This window comes from Gorilla gorilla, chromosome 20 (assembly GCF_029281585.2).
Source record: "Gorilla gorilla gorilla isolate KB3781 chromosome 20, NHGRI_mGorGor1-v2.1_pri, whole genome shotgun sequence".
Lineage (NCBI taxonomy): Eukaryota > Metazoa > Chordata > Mammalia > Primates > Hominidae > Gorilla > Gorilla gorilla.
The window spans coordinates 20,607,115-20,627,610 of NC_073244.2; the positions used below are offsets into that span (position 1 = coordinate 20,607,115).

Below are 20,496 nucleotides of genomic sequence, written 5' to 3' on the forward strand. Positions count from 1 at the left end.
GCCTCCTAAGTAGCTGGGATTACAGGTGGGTGCCAACACGGCCAGCTAATTTTTTTTTTTTTTTTTGAGACGGAGTCTTGCTCTGTCGCCCAGGCTGGAGTGCAGTGGCGCAATCTCGGCTCACTGCAAGCTCCGCCTCCCGGGTTCACGCCATTGTCCTGCCTCAGCCTGCTGAGTAGCTGGGACTACAGGCGCCCGCCACCACGCCCGGCTACTTTTTTTGTATTTTTAGTAGAGACGGGGTTTCACCGTGTTAGCCAGGATAGTCTTGATCTCCTGACCTTGTGATCCGCCCGCCTCGGCCTCCCAAATAATTTTTTTGTATTTTTAGTAGAGACGGAGTTTCATCATGTTGGCTAGGCTGGTCTTGAACTCCTGACCTCAGGTGATCCACCCGCTTCGGCCTCCCAAAGTGCAGGGATTACAGGCTTGAACCACTGTGTCCAGCTGAGACCTTCTTTCCAGGGCTACCTGTGTGACCTGTCCCTATCTCCAGGCCACCACATTAATCTGTGATTCTTGTGCCCTTCTAGACTCAAGGGGGCAGCATTCACATTGTGATCTCTATGAATGGTGCTTCTGGAGTTGTGCCGTGCACAGCCTGCACAGCTGCACCCAGTAACCCTGACGTGTTCTGGGCGTGTCTCCTTAATCTTCCTTTCTCTGTGCTTCAGCTGCTCACCCAGAGGTCAGAGCTCAAAGGGAGTTCAGAGAGGCAAATTACAGTACTAGCTCACTTTCCCTGTGTGACCTCCAGAAGTGACTTCATTTCTCGCAGACTGAGTTTACTCATCTGTAAGATGAGGTTTGTAATACCTATCTCATAATGTTCCCGGCCAGCGAGGGCTCCCCTCCTCCTGATGGATTTATTTTTTTATTTTTTCAAGACAGGGTCTTGCTCTATTACCCAGGCTGGAGTGCAGTGTCATGATCTCGGCTCACTGCAGCCTCTGCCTCCTGGGCTCAGGCGACCCTCCTGCCTCAGCCTCCCGAGTAGCTGGGATTCCACGTGCGTGCCACTACGCCCAGCTAATATTTGTATTTTTGTAGAGATGAGGTTTTGCCATGTTGCCCAGGCTGATCTCAACCTCTTGGGCTCAAGCAAACCACCTGCCTTGGCCTCCCAAAGTGCTGGGATTACAGGCGTGAGCCATCATGCTGGACCTTTATTTTCCTCCTTCGCACTTAGCACCATTTAAACTGCGATCCATTTGCCTTATTTATTTTGTTTATTATTGGTCTCTCCTCTCAACTCAGCTCTGTGAAGCAGGGAATTTTGTCTGTCTTGTTCACTGCCATATTACTGCACCTAGAACAGAACTGGCGTGCAGTAGATGCTTAGAAAATATTTGTTGAATAGACTGGGTGCGGTGGCTAACGACTGTAATTACACGGCTTTGGGAGGCGGAGGCAGAAGGATCACTTGAGAACAGGACTTTGAGACCAGCCTGGGCAATATAGGGAGACCCCTGTCTCTACAAAAAAATAAAAAAATTAGCCGGGCTGGTGGCATGCACCTGTAGTCCCAGCTACTTGGGAGGCTGAAGTGGGAGGATCGCTTGAGCCCAGGAGGTTGAGGCTGCAGTGAGCAATGATCATGCCACTGCACTCCAGCCTGGTCAACAGAGCAAGACCCTGTCTCTGAAAATAAATACAGAACAATACAATAAAATAAATAATTTGTTGAATAAACAAAGGAATAAATAAATAGAGAAGGTGGAAGAATCAGATGGTTGCATCAAAAGCGCTTAGTGCCTGGCATCCAGCAGGTGCTCAATACATGCTCACTATTGTTTCTTTCATCCAGGTCACACAGTCTGGCGCTAGAAAGCCAAACAAAGGAGGCTACTGTGACCAGTCATTTCACCAGAGGCTGAAGGGATTCAAGCCAGGGATGACTGGGGTTGGGCGTGGAGGCATGTGGCCCATTCCATTCTAAGCTTCCAGGACTCAAATGGTTCAGCCTGGCCTAGCCTTACCAAGCACTGGGGACCTGGGGGGAATGATACTGAAAGGGCCATTGTCTGGGGTGATAACTGAGATTCGTTGTCTTACAGCGGAGGAAATCAAGGACGTGGACACACAAGGAGTGAGGTTAAGAGAGGAAGTTTATATTTATTTATTTATTTTTTTGAGATGGAGTCTTGCTCTGTCACCCAGGCCGGAGTGCAGTGGCACAATCTCGGTTCACTGCAACCTTCACCTCCTGGGTTCAAGTAATTCCTGTCTCAGCCTCCCAGGTAGCTGGGATTACAGGTGTGAGTCACCCTCCTGGCCTATTTACTTATTTTTTGAGATGGAGTCTTGCTCTGTTGCCCAGGCTGGAGTGTAGTGGCAGGATCTCAGATCACTGCAACCTCTGCCTCCTGGGTTCAAGTGATTCTCGTGCCTCAGCCTCTGAGTAGCTGAGATTACAGGTGTGTGCCACCACACCCGGCTAATTTTTTGTATTTTTAGTAGAGATGAGGTTTCACCACGTTGGCCAGGACCTCCTGACCTCAAATGACCCACCCGCCTCGGCCTTCCAAAGTGCTGGGATTACAGGCGTGAGCTACTGCGCCTGGCCAAGAGTGAAAGTTTAATAGGTGAAAGAATACCTGTCTCTGCTGCAGAGAGAGGGGTCCTGAGCAGGTTGCCGGTTTTGAGGTGAAATGCAGGGGGTTTTATAGATGCTTGGTGAGCAGGCAGTGTCTGATTTACATAGGGCTTGAAAGATTGGTTGGGCCGGGTGTGCTATTTGCATAGGGCGCAAAAACTGTTTAGGACTAGGTGTGCCATTTGCATAGGGTGCGAATTTCTGGAAGTCCCCCCACCTTAATCTTTCATTATGTAGGTAGGTTCTCTGCCTGGCCTGCACCATCTTGCCCGTTTATTTTTTATTTATTTATTTATTTATTACTGTACACATGATAATAAAAGGGAAGATGGAGACTCCATGTTGAACATGCCTGGCCCTCAGGTAGCCCTTTTCTATTGGCACAGCTGCTGGCATTTTCTCACGCAAGCTTCCAGCTTGCTTATCTATGTTTGCAGCTCAATTTCTCAGGATGCTCATTGTTAAAAATAAATAATTTCTTGGGCTGTTTTTTTTGTGTGTTTGTTTGTTTTCTTTGAGCTGGAGTTTTGCTCTTGTTGCCCAGGCTGGAGTGCAATGGCGCAATCTTGGCTTGCTGCAGCCTCCGCCTCCCGGGTTCAAGTGATTTTCCTGCCTCAGCCTCCTGAGTACCTGGGATTATAGGCACCCGCTACCATGCCTGGCTAATTTTTTGTATTTTTTTTGTATATATATATATATATATTTTTTTTTTTTAGTAGAGACGGGGTTTCGCTATGTTGGTCAAGCTGGTCTCGAACTTCTGACCTCAGATGATCCGCCTGCCTCCGCCTCCCAAAGTGTTGGGATTACAGGCGTGAGCCACTGAGCCCAGCCTGGGCTGCTTTTTGTTAAAAGGGAAGCTCTGACAAGGACTCTCTTACCCTCACTAGCTGCCTAAATAATGTCTTTCTATCTCCTGTATCAATATTTGGGTGAGGGTGATTTTAGGCAGCATGTGGGGGCCTCCATCACCCATCATCTGTATCCTTCCTGTTTTTTTCTTTATCAACCACCCACCAAGGAGACCTTCCTGTGTCCCTTGCCCACCACTCCCAGGGGACCTGTTTTTTTTTTTTTTTCTTTGAGACGGAGTCTTGCTCTGTCACCCAGGCTGGAGTGCAGTGGTGAGATCTCGGCTCACTGCAATCTCGGCCTCCTGGGTTCAAGCAATTCTCCTGCCTCAGCCTCCTGAGTAGCTGGGATTACAGGCGCCCGCCACCACTCCTGGCTAATTTTTGTATTTTTAGTAGAGATGGGATTTCACCATGTTGGCCAGGCTGATCTCGAACTCCTGACCTCAGGTGATCTTCCCGCCTCGGCCTCCCAAAGTGGTGGGATTACAGGCATGAGCCACCGCACCTGGCCAGGACCCGGTTTATTGGCCACAGTTCCCCGCCTCTCCCCTTTCTTCCTTCCCTTGCTCTCCTGTCCTGCCCCATCTGGTCTGCGCCAGAAGGGGCTGCATTCGCACTCTGTGAGCAGAGCAGCCTCAGAGGGCCCACGTGGGACCTGAGGTGGGGAAGGAAATTCTGAGTGGTGTCTGCACCTTGCCACAGTCTGCTGGTTGGGAGACCAGATGCTCTGGGGGATTCAGTTTCAGGGAAGGAGGAAAAACAAGGTCAGTGAGGCCTCAGCAGAAGACTCCCAGGGCAAGCCCCGCTTCTGCTTATGGGGCAGACAGAACACTTGTCTTTAATCCAGGCAGGAGTGCTACTGACACCCAGCGTTTGATGCTGTGTGCATTGAGAGTGGCTGGCTGGTATTGGAGGGATGAGAGAGCCTGGAGGGGCGGGGCTTTAGGGGTGGCCTTAGACAGGGCTTGGCAGGCAGGAGGTCACTCACTCATTCAACAAACATTCATTGAGCACCTACTGTGTGGCAGGCAGTGAACAAGACAGACACAAATCCCTGCCCTCATGGAGTTGAGCTGCTAATAGGTGGAAGACAGGCAGAGAACAAGATTAGGAAGTGAGGTATGTGCAATGTGAGATATGATAAGACTGTGACAATGGTTAAGGGGAAAAATGGCAGACAGAGTGGATGAGAAGGGATGGTCTGGAATTTTATTTTTATTTTATTTCTTTGAGACAGGGTCTCACTTTGTTGCCCACGCCAGAGTGCAGTGGCACAATCACAGCTCATTGCAGCCTTGAATTCCTGGGCTCAAGGGATCCTCCTACCTCAGACTCCTGAGTAGCTAGGACTATAGGTGTGTACCAACATGCCTGGTTAATTTTTTCATTAATATCACAGTGCGTAAACCCTGTGATATGATAAATATCAGAGGGATATTTCATTAATTTTGTAGAGGCAGGGTCTCCATACCTTACCCAGGCTGGTTGTTCATCATATTGATCAGGCTGTTCTTGAACTCCCGACCTCAGGTAATCCACCTGCCTCAGCCTCCCAAAGTGCTGGGATTCCAGGCATGTGTCACCACGTCCAGCCTGATCCTCCTCTTTATTGCAGTCCCCCATGTACATGTGATTCCTTTCTCCTTCTTTCTTTTTCTTCTTTTTCTGTTTCTACTTTATTTTTATTTTTATTTTTTTGAGATGGAGTTTCTTTCTGTCACCCAGGCTGGAGTGCAGTGGTGCGATCTTGGCTCACTGCAACCTTTGCCTTGCAGGTTCAAGCGATTGTCCTGCCTCAGCCTCCGTGGTAGCTGGGATTACAGGTGCACACCACCACGCCCAGCTCATTTTCGTATTTTTAGTAGGGACAGGGCTTCACCATATTGGCCAGGCCGGCCTCAAACTCCTGACCTCAGGTGATCCCCTGGCTTCGGCCTCCCAAAGTGCTGGGATTACAGGCATGAGCCACTGTGCCTGGCCATCTACTTCTTTTTCTTTTCTTGTTTTTAGAGATGGGGTCTCACTATGTTGCCCAGGCTGGAGTGCCATGGCTATTCACAGGCGTGACCATAATGCACTGCAGCCTCAAACTCCTGGGCTCCAGGACTCCTCCCATCTCAGCCTCCTGAGTAGCTGGGACTATAGGCTCACACCACTGCACCTGTGTTTTTCTTCTTTTTCTATTTGTGACTATCTAACATAACTTCTAACGTAGTTGAGTTATTTATTTTATTCACTCTCTTTCTCCCTGTTGCTGCTCCCATGGGTAAAATTTTTTGTTGTTGTTCACCAGTGTATTTCGGTTCTTATGTGTTAGAGCCTAACACAGAGTAGGTGGTCAGTACTTATCTGTTGAATCAATGAATGAACAAATGAATCCCTGTTTGACATATCAGGAGACTAATGCTCAGAGATGTTGTTCGACACCCCCAAGGTGACACAGCAAGAATGGGCCTGAGCTGGAAGCAGCCTGGGCTCATAGCCTTGTTATTTCAGTGAATGGGGCTGGATTCCAACATCTGTTCCTGAATACCTACTGTGTGCCAGGTCCCGAGGGATGGTATTGGCCAGGTAGCTATCACCCCTGCACCATGAGACCACCCAGCCTTTATTGTAAGAAGGTCCCCTTACCTCTAAGAGTGCTTTTTTTTTTTTTTTTTTGAGACAGAGTTTTGCTCTGTTGCCCAGGCTTGAGCACAGTGGTGTGATCACAGCTCACTGCATCCTCAATCTCCTGGGCTCAAGCGATCCTCCCACCTCAGCCTCCCAAGTAGCTGGATCTACAGGCATGCACCACCATGCCCAGCTAATTAAAAAAAAAATTTTTTTTTTTTGAGAGAAGTCTCGTTCTTGTCCCCCAGGCTTGAGTGTGATGGCTCGATCTCGGCTCACTGCAACCTCTGCCTCCTGGGTTCAAATGATTCTCCTGCCTCTGCCTCCCAAGTAGCTGGGATTAAGGCGCCTGCCACCACGCCCGGCTAATTTTTGTATTTTTTAGTAGAGACAGGGTTTCACCATGTTTGCCAGGCTGATCTCGAACTCCTGACCTCAGGTGATCTGCCCACCTCAGCCTCCCAAAGTGCTGGGATTACAGGCGTGAGCCACCGCGCCCAGCCTAAAAAATTTTCTTTTTCTGTATAGTTGGGGTCTCACTTTGTTGCCCAGGATGGTCTCAAGCTCCTGGCCTCAAGAGATCCTCCTGCCTTGGCCTGCCAAAGTGCTGGGATTATAGGCATGAGGCACCATGCTCAGCCCAAAAAGTGCTCTTGATGGGCAGATATACCGTCAGTCTTTTTGACCTATTGACCTGTCCCTCCCCCTGTTACTTTTCCCCTTCTCCTATCCTCCTATGTCTGTTTGCAGCTGCTCCCCACCCCCATCCATCTGGAGCCTGATTAGCTTGTGTGTGCTTAGCAGATGTTGGCTGAACAGACGGGCTCTTTCTTCCTTCTCAGACAGGTCTCCATTTTCCCATCTCTAGAATGGGTACAGTCACATTTGCCCTCCTACAGGTTGGAATGGGTACAGTCACATTTGCCCTCCTACAGGCTGGGAAGGCTCTATGACATCAGGCCATGTAAGAGGGGAAAGCCCAGCCCCTAGAGTCAGCTTTGAATGGAAAGGGAGGTTAATTTGCTGCTGCCCTCCTACCTCAATTAAGACCGGGGCTACCCCATTGCCCACGTGCGGTGCGGGGGAAGGTTTTTCCATTTGTTAGAGGCTCTCACTTGCTTATACTGAGGCTGTCAGGTAAGAAATACATTCTATTTTGTTTGAGACACTCTTGTTCTGAGTCTCAGTTATGGAAACCCAACCTAATGTTCCCCATGGGCCTGATGAATGTTCCTTGTTGTTGAAGCCAATCTGAGTTGCATTTCCTCTTACTTTTAGTAAAAACCTCTACAAAGGGAAATTGGGGTCTTGCCCCTTGGGGTACATATTAGTTTCCTATAGTGACTCTAACAAATTACTCATAAATTGAGTGACTCAGAACCACAGAAATAATTAGTATTATTATTGTTACTATTTTGAGATAGAGTCCTGCTCTTTCGCCCAGGCTGGAATGCAGTGGCGAGATCTTGGCTCACTGCAGCCTCCGCCTCTCGGGTTCAAGCGATTCTTCCGCTGCAGCCACCCGAGTAGCTGGGATTACAGGTGCCCGCTATCATGTCCAGCTATTCTTTTTTTTTTTTTTTGTAATTTTAGTAGAGACGGGATTTCACCATGTTGGCCAGGCTGGTCTCGAATGCCTGACCTCAAGTGATCCACCTGTCTGAGCCTCCCGAAGTGTTGGGATTACAGGCGTGAGCCACCGCGCCTGGCCAGAAATGGATTATGTGGATTATTTTATTTTTTTTTTTGAGATGGAGTTTCACTCTTGTTGCCCAGGCAGGAGTGCAATGATGTGATCTCGGCTCACTGCAACCTCTACCTCCTGAGTTCAAGCGATTCTCCTGCCTCAGCCTCCTGAGTAGCTGGGATTACAAGTGTGCGCCACCATATCTGGCTAATTTTGTATTTTTAGTAGAGATGGGATTTCACCATGTTGGCCAAGCTGGTCTTAAACTCCTGACCTCAGGTGATCCACCCACCTCGGCCTCCCAAAGTGTTGGGATTACAGGTGTGAGCCACTGCACCCGGCCAGATTATTTTATAGTTCTGGAGTCAGGAGATCAACATCAGTCTCACTGCTGAAACCCAGGTGTTCATGGGCTGGGCCATGCTTCTTTAAGAGGCTGCAGCGTGAGAATCCATTTCTTGCTGTTTCCAGCCTCTGCAGTTGCATTCTTTAGCATATGGCTCCTTCTTGCATGTTCAAAGCCAGCAGAATAATGCATAACTTTAGTGACCACATTGCCTTTCTTTTGTGTCAAATCTCCTTCTGTTTCCCTTCTACAAGGACCCTTGTAATGCCATTTTTTTTTTTTTTTGAGATGGAGTCTCGCTCTGTCACCCAGGCTGGAGTGCAGTGGTGCGATCTCGGCTCACTGCAAGCTCCACCTCCTGGGTTCATGCCATTCTCCTCCCTCAGCCTCCCGAGTAGCTGGGACCACAGGCACCCACCACCACACCCAGCTAATTTTTTGTATTTTTAGTAGAGACGGAGTTTCACTGTGTAAGCCAGGATGGTCTCGATCTCCTGACCTCGTGATCTGCCTGTCTTGGCCTCCCAAAGTGCTGGGATTACAGGCGTGAGCCACCGTGGCTGGCCTGTAAAGCCATTTAAGGCCCACCTAGATAATCCAGGATAACCCATCCATCTCAAGACCCTTTATTAATTAATTAATTTATATTTAATGTTTTTTAAAAAATTAATTAATTTATTTATTGAGACAGAGTCTCACTCTGTCACTCAGGCTGGAGTGCAGTGGCGCGATCTCGGCTAACTGCAACCTCCATCTCCCAGGTTCAAGCGATTCTCCTGCCTCAGCCTCCTGAGTAGCTGGGATTACAGGCGCCTGCCACCGCGCCTGGCTAATTTTTATAGTTTTAGTAGAGACTGGGTTTCACCATGTTGGCCAACCTGGTCTCGAACTCCTGGCCTTAAGTGATCCACCCACCTCAGCCTCTAAAAGTGCTGGGATTCTAGGCGAGAGCCACCACACCAGGCCAGTTGTCATTATTCCTTCTGTGCGTGAATCCAAACTGGGGAGAAAGGCTCTGTGTGTATGTGTGTGTGTGTGTGTGTGTGTGTGTTTGTGCGAGCACGTGTGAGGTCTGAGGGCTTCCTGTCAAGATGAATTTGCATGTATTTGACTTTGAAAGGAAAAGGGAACTGAGAGAGCCCCCAGACGCCTGAGTCGGAGAGACAGGGGGCAGAGGTTGCCAAGCCCTGGCTGCCACTTATCAGGTTCCCTGTGCTAGACATGCGTAATCTGTATTCCATCACTGGGTACCCGGACCCACCAGGTAAGGCCCCGGCCAGGCTGGGGCTGGGGCCTAGGTGTGGTCAGGACCCAGGGTACAGAATCCACATCATGGGGCAGCTGAGGCAGAGACCAGGGCTTGAGGGATGGAGGGAGGAGGGAATGGCTGGGCTCTGACTTGCCTTTCCCCTGGAAGGGACCATGGAGGAGGAGGAGGAGGATGATGATTATGAGAACTCAACACCTCCCTACAAGGACCTTCCTCCCAAGCCAGGTAAGAGGACTTTTTGGAGTGTGACCTGGGGGAATACAGGGAACGGGGTCTCCAGTGGGCATTGACTGGGCATTGTAGACACATAGTCAGTCTCCTCTGTATCCAGCCCATGCTGGGCACTGTGGAACCCACACTCTGCCCAGGACTACCTGTCAGTCTGATGGCGGAGGTGGGTTTGGGCACAGTCTTGGTGAGCAGGGTGAGAGAGGAGGGGTCAGGAGATTGGCAAAATCCTTGGGGGACTGAGGGCTCGATTAGAGGAAGGGACTTTGGGGTGAGACTTGAGGGATGAGTAGACATATCTTAAGAAGAGAAGTCCAGGAGAGAACAGTTAGGTGCAAAGTCTCTGAGTTACAAAAGCTGGTGCTTGAGAAACTGGGAGTGGACTGTGGGCTCCCAATCTCCTCGCCTTTCTACCCAAAGCCCAGGTTTTATTTAGACTTGGATCACAAACCCAAGGCATAGCACAGGGTTCAACAAGAGACTGATAAGTGGTTGTTAAAGTGGAGGTTTGGGCCAGCTGCAGTGGTGTGCATCTGTAGTCTTGATACTTTGGGAGGTCAAGGTGGGAGGATCGCTTGAGGACAGGAGTTTGAGACCAGCCGGGGCAACATAGCAAGACCCCATCTCTGCCGGAAAAAAAAAAAAAAGTAGAGGTTTGGACCGTGTGTGGTGGCACATGTCTGTAGTCCCAGCTACTTGGGAGGCTGAGTCAGGAGGATCACTTGAGCCCAGGAGTTCTGGGCTATTGTGAACTAGGTGATTGGGCGTCTGCACTAAGTTTGGCATCAATATGGTGATGTTTTGGGAGCAGGGACCACCAGGTTGCCTAAGGTGTCTGAGGAGGGGTTTCCAGGTTGGAAACCGAGCAGCTCGACACCCCCGAGCTGACCAGTAGTGCGACTGCTCCTGTGAGTAGCCGCTGCACTCCAGCTTGGGCAGCATAGCGCCACCCCACTTCTAAAAAAATAGAGAAAATGAAACCGGAGGTTTTTGAGGTATTCCTGAGTTTACTGCCACCACGGACCCTGAGGCCATGAGAGATCCCGGGGGCCCAAAACAGAAAATCCCTGAGATATGCTGATGGCCTGGTCCTGGTGACCTTAGACAGGGGCCATTCTGTGAGGGCTGAGGCTGTATATCTCCCATCTCTGAGTCCAGAGTGGGGCCACCTGGGAGGTCCAGAAATATGGTGGGACTTGCCTGAGGTAGGAGGTGACCTGTGCTGTGTTGTTTCACTGCCCCATTTCCAATTTATGGTCCTAATGTGACCCTCAAGCCCTGGGTCTACATATATGACCAACCAATCCCATTCCCTTCTTCAGGGCCACGTCTGCTCCAAAAGCACAGTTCTGTCCCCACATCCACATGCAGCCCAGCATCCACTCTCCAATCCAACTTCATCACCCTCTCTACTATAGCCCAGCCTCGACTCCTTCCCCATTCCCAAACCTGGCAAGGACTCTGTTCTTCATCCTAACCACATCATGACCTTACCCACATCCATCCCTGTCCCCAACCCATTTTCCATCCCATCCCTCCCATCCCAACACCAATTCTAATCCAAACCCCACCTCATCTTCATCCCCATCCTCAAACTCAACTATGTTTTTGTGTTTCGAAATCCCTCCTTCCCCTTCCATCCAAACCCTCAAAGAGACACACAGAGAAGAGAACTGTGAATTGTCTGCTCATTAGTTTTTATGAGAGGAAACCAGAGAATTTAAAAAAAATTTTTTTGAGACAGGGTCTTGCTTGTCACCCAGGCTGCCCTGAAGTGGTGCAATCATAGCTCACTGCAGCCTTGAGCTCTTGGGTCCAAGCAATCCTCCTACTACACCCTCCTGAGTAGCTGGGGTTACAGGCATGAGTCACTGTCTGTAAAGCCTCATGTGAAGCTCAGGGTCTACATATACGACTCATATGACTCTCAGGGCCTGTAAGTTCTGCAGAGATGACTGTGGTAGTCAGCCTTCAAGATGGGTTCCCTGTGACCCTTACATTCTCATATTCGTGCCCTTGTGTAGTCTCTTCCCACAACGACTCAGAGCTGGTCCATGTGATAAATAGAATACTGTATAGTGGAGACCATCCTTTGTGACTTGTGAGGCTAGATTATGGGAGCATGGTGGCTTCTATCTTTGCCTCTGCCATGTTGTGAAGATGCCCAGTCATCCCTTTGGAGAGGCTCACATGGCAAGGAACTGAGGCCTCCCACCAACAGCCATGTGAGTGCATCATCTTGGAAGCAGATCCTCTAGCCCCAGTCAAGCCTGCAGATGACTTGCAGTCCCAGGCAACATCTTGACTACAATCACACAAGAGATCTCAAGCTAGAACTACCCAGCTAAGCTGCTCTCAGATTCCTGAACCACAGAAACTGTGAGATAATAAATGCTTGTGGTTGTTTTAAGTCACTGCATTTTGGGGTAATTGGTTATGCAGCCATAGATAACTGACCCAGTGCCCTGGTACTTCACCATGGAATGTGGGGGAATACTTAACACCTATCCCCTTAACATCTTGTTACAAATGTTACCACTTCCCGGAGGTACTTCCTGATGACCTCTCTACATTAGCTTTTATCCTATCCCATTGCTCTGTTTTATTAGGTTTAGAGCAGTAATAGTCTATATAAAAACATATTTTAATGTTTCTTAATTTCTTTACTTTTTTTTTTTTTTCTTGAGACGTAGTTTCACTCTTGCTGCCCAGGCCGGAGTGCAATGGTGCAATCTTGGCTGACAGCAACCTCTGCCTCCCGGGTTCAAGTGATTCTCCTGACTCAGCGTCCCTGGCAGCGGGATTACAGGCATGTGCCACCGTGCCCGGCTAATTTTGTATTTTTAGAAAAGATGGGGTTTCTCCATGTTGGTCAGGCTGGTCTCGAACTCCCGACCTCAGGTGATCTGCCTGCCTCGGCCTCCCAAAGTGCTGAGATTACAGGCACGAGCCACCACGCCCAGCCTCTTTTCTACTGTTTTAAGAGTGGGGTCTCCCTCTGTTGCCCAGGCTGGAGTGTGGTAGTGCAATCATGGCTCACTGCTGTGTCAACCTCCTGAGCTCAAGCAATCCTCCCACCTCAGCCTCCTGATAGCTGGGACTACAGGTGTGCACCACCATGCCTGGATGGTTTTTTCTAAAATTTTTTTTACAGAGATAGGGTCTTGCTATGTTGCCCAGGCTGGTCTTGAACTCCTGGCCTCAAGCGATCCTCCTGCCTTGGCCTCCCAAAGTGCTGGGATTATAGGCATGAGCCGTTGAGCCCAGCCTATTTCTGTGTCTCTTTACTGGTTTATTGTGTCTCTGGTCTAGATCGAAGGAAGAAGTTTATCCATCTCCTCCACCCAGAACTTGGTGCTCTGTAGGGGAGCTCAACTGGGAGCGGGGAGGGGGGTGGCTGTTGTCATTGTTTCTTCTTTTTCTTGCTTTCTTTTTTTTTTTTTTTTTTTTGAGACAGAATCTCACTCTGTCACTCAGACTGGAGTGCAGTGGCATGATCTCAGCTCACTGCAACCTCCACCTCCTGAGTTCAAGTGATTCACCTGCCTCAGCCTCACAAGTAGCTGGGATTACAGGCGCGCACCACCACGCCCGGCTAGTTTTTGTATTTTTGGTAGAGACGGGGTTTCACCACGTTGGTTGCCCAGGCTGATCTCGAACTCCCAAACTCAGGCGACCTGCTAGCCTCAGCCTCCCAAAGTGCTGGGATTACAGACGTGAGCCACCACCCCCGGCCCATTGTTTCTTCTATGTGTGAGTCCAAACTCCAGAGAAAGGTGTGTGTGTGTGTGTGTGTGTATGTGTGTGTGTGTTTGTGTTTGTGTGAGGTCTGGGGGCTTTCTCCCAAGATGGATTTGCCTGTACTTGACTTTGAAAGGAAAGGGAAACAGACAGCTGCCTTAGACATCTGAGTAGGAGGGACAAGACCTGGCTACCACTTGTCATGTTCCTGGTGTTAGCTGTAGCCATGCACAACCTGTATTCTATCTCTGGGTGTCCAGACCCACCAGGTAAGGCCCTGGCCAGGCTGGGGCTGGGGCCCAGGTGTGGTCAAGATCCAGGGTACAGAATCCACATCATGGGGCAGCTGAGGCAGAGACCAGGGCTTGAGGGATGGAGGGAGGAGGGAATGGCTGGGCTCTGACTTGCCTTTCCCCTGGAAGGGACCATGGAGGAGGAGGAGGAGGATGATGATTATGAGAACTCAACACCTCCCTACAAGGACCTTCCTCCCAAGCCAGGTAAGAGGACTTTTTGGAGTGTGACCTGGGGGAATACAGGGAACGGGGTCTCCAGTGGGCATTGGTTGGGCATTGTAGACACATAGTCAGTCTCCTCTGTATCCAGCCCATGCCGGGCACTGTGGAACCCACACCCTGCCCAGGAGGACCTGTCAGTCTGATGGCAGAGGCAGGATTGGGCACAGTCTTGGTGAGCAGGGTGAGAGGGGAGGGGTCAGGAGATTGGCAAAATCCTTGGGGGACTGAGGGCTCGATTAGAGGAAGGGACTTTGGGGTGAGACTTGAGGGATGAGTAGACATATCTTAAGAAGAGAAGTCCAGGAGAGAACTGTTAGTTTTAAAGTCCCTGAGTTACAAAAGCTGGTGCTTGAGAAACTGGGAGTGGACTGTGGGCTCCCAATCTCCTCACCTTTCTACCCAAAGCCCAGGTTTTATTTAGACTTGGATCTCAAACCCAAGGCATAGCACAGGGTTCAACAAGAGACTGATAAGTGGTTGTTAAAGTGGAGGTTTGGGCCAGCTGCAGTGGTGTGCGTCTGTAGTCTTGATACTTTGGGAGGCCGAGGTGGGAGGATTGCTTGAGGACAGGAGTTTGAGACCAGCCGGGGCAACATAGCAAGACCCCATCTCTGCCAAAAAAAAAAAAAGTAGAGGTTTGGGCCGTGTGTGGTGGCACATGTCTGTAGTCCCAGCTACTTGGGAGGCTGAGTCAGGAGGATCACTTGAGCCCAGGAGTTCTGGGCTATTGTGAACTAGGTGATCGGGCGTCTGCACTAAGTTTGGCATCAATATGGTGATGTTTTGGGAGCAGGGACCACCAGGTTGCCTAAGGTGTCTGAGGAGGGGTTTCCAGGTTGGAAACGGAGCAGTTCGACACCCCCGAGCTGATCAGTAGTGCGACTGCTCCTGTGAGTAGCCGCTGCACTCCAGCTTGGGCAGCATAGCGCCACCCCACTTCTAAAAAAATAGAGAAAATGAAACCGGAGGTTTTTGAGGTATTCCTGAGTTTACTGCCACCACGGACCCTGAGGCCATGAGAGATCCCGGGGGCCCAAAACAGAAAATCCCTGAGATATGCTGATGGCCTGGTCCTGGTGACCTTAGACAGGGGCCATTCTGTGAGGGCTGAGGCTGTATATCTCCCATCTCTGAGTCCAGAATGGGGCCACCTGGGAGGTCCAGAAATATGGTGGGACTTGCCTGAGGTAGGAGGTGACCTGTGCTGTGTTGTTTCACTGCCCCATTTCCAATTTATGGTCCTAATGTGACCCTCAAGCCCTGGGTCTACATATATGACCAACCAATCCCATTCCCTTCTTCAGGGCCACGTCTGCTCCAAAAGCACAGTCCTGTCCCCACATCCACATGCAGCCCAGCATCCACTCTCCAATCCAACTTCATCACCCTCTCTACTATAGCCCAGCCTCGACTCCTTCCCCATTCCCAAACCTGGCAAGGACTCTGTTCTTCATCCTAACCACATCATGACCTTACCCACATCCATCCCTGTCCCCAACCCATTTTCCATCCCATCCCTCCCATCCCAACACCAATTCTAATCCAAACCCCACCTCATCTTCATCCCCATCCTCAAACTCAACTATGTTTTTGTGTTTCGAAATCCCTCCTTCCCCTTCCATCCAAACCCTCAAAGAGACACACAGAGAAGAGAACTGTGAATTGTCTGCTCATTAGTTTTTATGAGAGGAAACCAGAGAATTTAAAAAAATTTTTTTTGAGACAGGGTCTTGCTTGTCACCCAGGCTGCCCTGAAGTGGTGCAATTATAGCTCACTGCAGCCTTGAGCTCTTGGGTCCAAGCAATCCTCCTACTACAACCTCCTGAGTAGCTGGGGTTACAGGCATGAGTCACTGTAAAGCCTCATGTGAAGCTCAGGGTCTACATATACGACTCATATGACTCTCAGGGCCTGTAAGTTCTGCAGAGATGACTGTGGTAGTCAGCCTTCAAGATGGGTTCCCCGTGACCCTTACATTCTCATATTCGTGCCCTTGTGTAGTCTCTTCCCACAACGACTCAGAGCTGGTCCATGTGATAAATAGAATACTGTATAGTGGAGACCATCCTTTGTGACTTGTGAGGCTAGATCATAGGAGCATGGTGGCTTCTATCTTTGCCTCTGCCATGTTGTGAAGATGCCCAGTCATCCCTTTGGAGAGGCTCACATGGCAAGGAACTGAGGCCTCCCACCAACAGCCATGTGAGTGCATCATCTTGGAAGCAGATCCTCTAGCCCCAGTCAAGCCTGCAGATGACTTGCAGTCCCAGGCAACATCTTGACTACAATCACACAAGAGATCTCAAGCTAGAACTACCCAGCTAAGCTGCTCTCAGATTCCTGAACCACAGAAACTGTGAGATAATAAATGCTTGTGGTTGTTTTAAGTCACTGCATTTTGGGGTAATTGGTTATGCAGCCATAGATAACTGACCCAGTGCCCTGGTACTTCACCATGGAATGTGGGGGAATACTTAACACCTATCCCCTTAACATCTTGTTACAAATGTTACCACTTCCAGGAGGTACTTCCTGATGACCTCTCTACATTAGCTTTTATCCTATCCCTATTGCTCTGTTTTATTAGGTTTAGAGCAGTAATACTTAGTCTATATAAAAACATATTTTAATGTTTCTTGATTTCTTTACTTTTTTTTTTTTTTTTCTTGAGACGTAGTTTCACTCTTGCTGCCCAGGCCGGAGTGCAATGGTGCAATCTTGGCTGACAGCAACCTCTGCCTCCCGGGTTCAAGTGATTCTCCTGACTCAGTCTCCCTGGTAGCGGGATTACAGGCATGTGCCACCGTGCCCGGCTAATTTTGTATTTTTAGAAAAGGTGGGGTTTCTCCATGTTGCTCAGGCTGGTCTCGAACTCCCGACCTCAGGTGATCTGCCTGCCTCGGCCTCCCAAAGTGCTGAGATTACAGCCTCCATGCCCAGCCTCTTTTCTTTTTTCTTTAAGAGTGGGGTCTCCCTCTGTTGCCCAGGCTGGAGTGTGGTAGTGCAATCATGGCTCACTGCTGTGTCAACCTCCTGAGCTCAAGCAATCCTTCCACCTCAGTCTCCCGATAGCTGGGACTACAGGTGTGCACCACCATGCCTGGATGGTTTTTTCTAATTTTTTTTTTTTTTTTTTTACAGAGATAGGGTCTTGCTATGTTGCCCAGGCTGGTCTTGAACTCCTGGCCTCAAGCGATCCTCCTGCCTTGGCCTCCCAAAGTGCTGGGATTATAGGCATGAGCCACTGCGCCCAGCCTATTTCTGTGTCTCTTTACTGGTTTATTGTCTCTCTGGTCTAGATTGCAGGAAGACGTTTATCCATCTCTTCCACCCAGAACTTGGTGCTCTGTAGGGGAGCTCAACTGGGAGTGGGGAGGGGGGTGGCTGTTGTCATGGTTTCTTCTTTTTCCTTTTCTTTTTTTTTTTTTTTGAGACAGAGTTTTGCTCTGTCGCCCAGGCTGGAGTGCAGTGGCGCGATCTCGGCTCACTGCAAGCTCCGCCTCCCAGGTTCACGCCATTCTCCTGCCTCAGCCTCCTGAGTAGCTGGGACCACAGGCGCCCGCCACCACGCCTGGCTAATTTTTTGTATTTTTGGTAGAGACAGGGTTTCACCATGTTAGCCAGGATAGTCTCGATCTCCTGACCTTGTGATCCGACTGCCTCAGCCTCCCAAAGTGCTGGGATTACAGGCGTGAGTCACTGCGCCTGGCCCTTTTTTTTGAGACAGAATCTCACTGTGTTGCCCAGGCTGGAGTGCAGTGGCGCTATCTTGGCTCACTGCAATGGGGGCTATTGTCATTGTTTCTCCTTCCTCCTTTTTTTTTTTTTGAGACAGAATCTTACTCTGTCACTCAGGTTGGAGTGCAGTGGTGCGATCTCAGCTCACTGCAACCTCCACCTCCTGAGTTCAAGTGATTCACCTGCCTCAGCCTCACAAGTAGCTGGGATTACAGGCTCGCACCACCATGCCTGGCTAGTTTTTGTATTTTTGTTAGAGACGGGGTTTCGCCATGTTGGTTGCCCAGGCTGATCTCGAACTCCCAAACTCAGGCAACCTGCCAGCCTCAGCCTCCCAAAGTGCTGGGATTACAGATGTGAGCCACCACTCCCGGCCCATTGTTTCTTCCGTGTGTGAATCCAAACTCCGGAGAAAAATGTGTGTGTGTGTGTGTGTGTGTGTGTGTGTGTGTTTGTGTGAGGTCTGGGGGCTTCCCCCCAAGATGGATTTGCCTGTACTTGACTTTGAAAGGAAAGGAAAACAGACAGATGCCTTAGACATCTGAGTAGGAGCGACAAGACCTGGCTACCACTTGTCATGTTCCTGGTGTTAGCTGTAGCCATGCACAACATGTATACTATCGCTGGGTGTCCAGACCCACCAGGTAAGGCCCTGGCCAGGCTGGGGCTGGGGCCCAGGTGTGGTCAAGATCCAGGGTACAGAATCCCCATCATGGGGCAGCTGAGGCAGAGACCAGGGCTTGAGGGATGGAGGGAGGAGGGAATGGCTGGGCTCTGACTTGCCTTTCCCCTGGAAGGGACCGTGGAGGAGGAGGAGGAGGATGATGATTATGAGAACTCAACACCTCCCTACAAGGACCTTCCTCCCAAGCCAGGTAAGAGGACTTTTTGGAGTATGGCCTGGGGGAATACAGGGAACAGGGTTTCCAGGAGGCATTGGCTGGGCATTGTAGACACACAGTCAGTCTCCTCTCTACACAGACCTTGCCGAGCACCGTGCAACCCACACCCTGCCCAGGAGGACCTGTCAGTCTGATGGCAGAGGCGGGTTTGGACACAGCCTTGGTGAGCAGGGTTGAGAGAGGAAGGATCAGGAGATTGGCAAAATCCTTGGGGGACTGAGGGCTCAATTAGAGGAAGGGACTTTGGAGTGGGACTTGAGGGATGAGTAGACATTTCTTTCTTTTTTTCTTTTTTTTTGAGATGGAGTTTCACTCTGTCACCCAGGCTGGAGTTCAGTGGCACAATCTCCGCTCACTGCAACCTCGCCTCCTGGGTTCAAGCAATTCTTTTGCCTCAGCCTCCCGATTAGCTGGGATTGCAGGCGCCTGCTACCATGCCCGGTTAACTTTTGTATTTTTGGTAGAGACAGGGTTTCACCATATTGGCCAGGATGGTCTCAAACTCCTGGCCTCAAGTGATCCGCCTGCCTTGGCATCCCAAAGTGCTGGGATTACAGGTGTGAGCCACCGCGCCCGGCCGAGCAGACATTTCTTAAGTAGAGAAGCACAGGAAAGAATTGTTGGCTGCAAAGTCCCCGAGTCATAAAAGCTGGTGCTTGAGAAACTGGGAGTGGACTGTGGGCTCCTCAATGTCCTCTCATTACCACTCAAAGCCCAGGGCTTTATTTAATCTTGGATCTCAATAAACCCAAGGCATAGCCCAGGGTTCAACAAGAATCTGATCAGAGGATATAAAAGTGGAGGTTTGGGCTGGTTGCAGTGGTGTGTGTCTGTAGTCCCACTGCTTTGGGAGGCCAAGATGGGAGGATCACTTAGCCATGAGTTCACTGGAGGCCAGGAGTTCGAGACCAGCCTGGGCAATATATAGCAAGACGCCCATCTCTACCAAAAAAAAAAAAAAAAAGGGAAGTTTGGGCCAGGTGTGGTGGCTCATGCTTGTAATTCTAGCACTTTGGGAAGCCAAGGTGGGAGCATCACTGGAGCCCCAGAAAAGAGACCATCCTGGGTAACACAGTGAAACCCCCAGCTATATGAAAACATTTTTTTTTCTAATTAAAAAAATCAGCCAGTTGTGGGATGTGTGCCTGTTGTCCCAGCTTCTCAGGAGGCCGAGGTGGTAGGATTGCTAGAACCCGGGAGTTCAAGGGTGCAGTGAGCTATGATGGCACCACTGCACTCCAGTCTGGATGACAGAGCAAGGCACTGTCTTTAAAAAAATAGAACACGGGCTGGGTGCGGTGGCTCACGCCTGTAATCCCAGCACTTTGGGAGGCTGAGGCGGGTGGATCACGAGGTCAGGAGATTGAGACCATCCTAGCTAACACAGTGAAACCCCGTCTCTATTAAAAAAATACAAAAAATTAGCCGGGTGTGGTGGTGGGCAACTATAGTCCCAGCTACTTGGGAGGCTGAGGCAGGAGAATGGTGTGAACCTGGGAGGCGGAGGTTGCAGTGAGCCAAGATCGCGCCACTGAACTCCAGCCTGGGAGACAGAGAGAGACTCTGTCTCATAAAACAAACAAACAAACAAACAAAAGAAAAACATGGCCGGGCACGGTGGCTCAGCCCTGTAATCCCAGCACTTTGGGAGGCCAAGGCGGGTGGATCACTTGAGGTCAGGAGTTCGAGACCAGCCTGGCCAACATGGTGGAATCCTGTCTCTACTAAAAATATAAAAGTTAGCTGGGCGTGGTAGCATACGCCTGTAATCCCAGCTGAGGGGGCTGAGGCAGAATTGCTTGAACCCAGGGGGCGGAGGTTTCAGTGAGATGAGATCACGCCACTGCACTCCAGTCTGAGCAACAGAGCAAGACTCTGTCTCAAAAAATATAAAATAAAATAAAAAATAAAATAAAATAGGGAGATACCCAGACAATCTAGGTTCGTTGGTCACCCTAGCTTAATCCCATCTCCATCCCTAATCCCAATTGCATTCTTACGT

The 20,496-nt window shown here is 49.9% G+C and overlaps 1 protein-coding gene across 3 annotated transcripts in view; it reads left to right on the plus strand.

Annotated features, from left to right (window-relative positions):
* Positions 1-9,240: 9,240 nt before the first annotated feature.
* The window catches only part of CLEC17A (C-type lectin domain containing 17A), a 30,470-nt gene continuing 19,214 nt past the window's right edge, over positions 9,241-20,496 (plus strand). For 2 of the 3 annotated variants that reach the window (XM_055371980.2, XM_055371985.2), the window contains exons 1-4: positions 9,241-9,360; positions 9,514-9,591; positions 13,758-13,835; positions 18,390-18,467. In XM_055371980.2, coding sequence (XP_055227955.1) covers positions 9,318-9,360; positions 9,514-9,591; positions 13,758-13,835; positions 18,390-18,467 — 277 coding nt within the window. In that variant the 5' untranslated portion in view covers positions 9,241-9,317. Of the gene's footprint in view, positions 9,361-9,513; positions 9,592-13,523; positions 13,605-13,757; positions 13,836-18,389; positions 18,468-20,496 lie in introns of those variants that run through there. The other variant, XM_063701061.1, reaches the window with a different exon arrangement.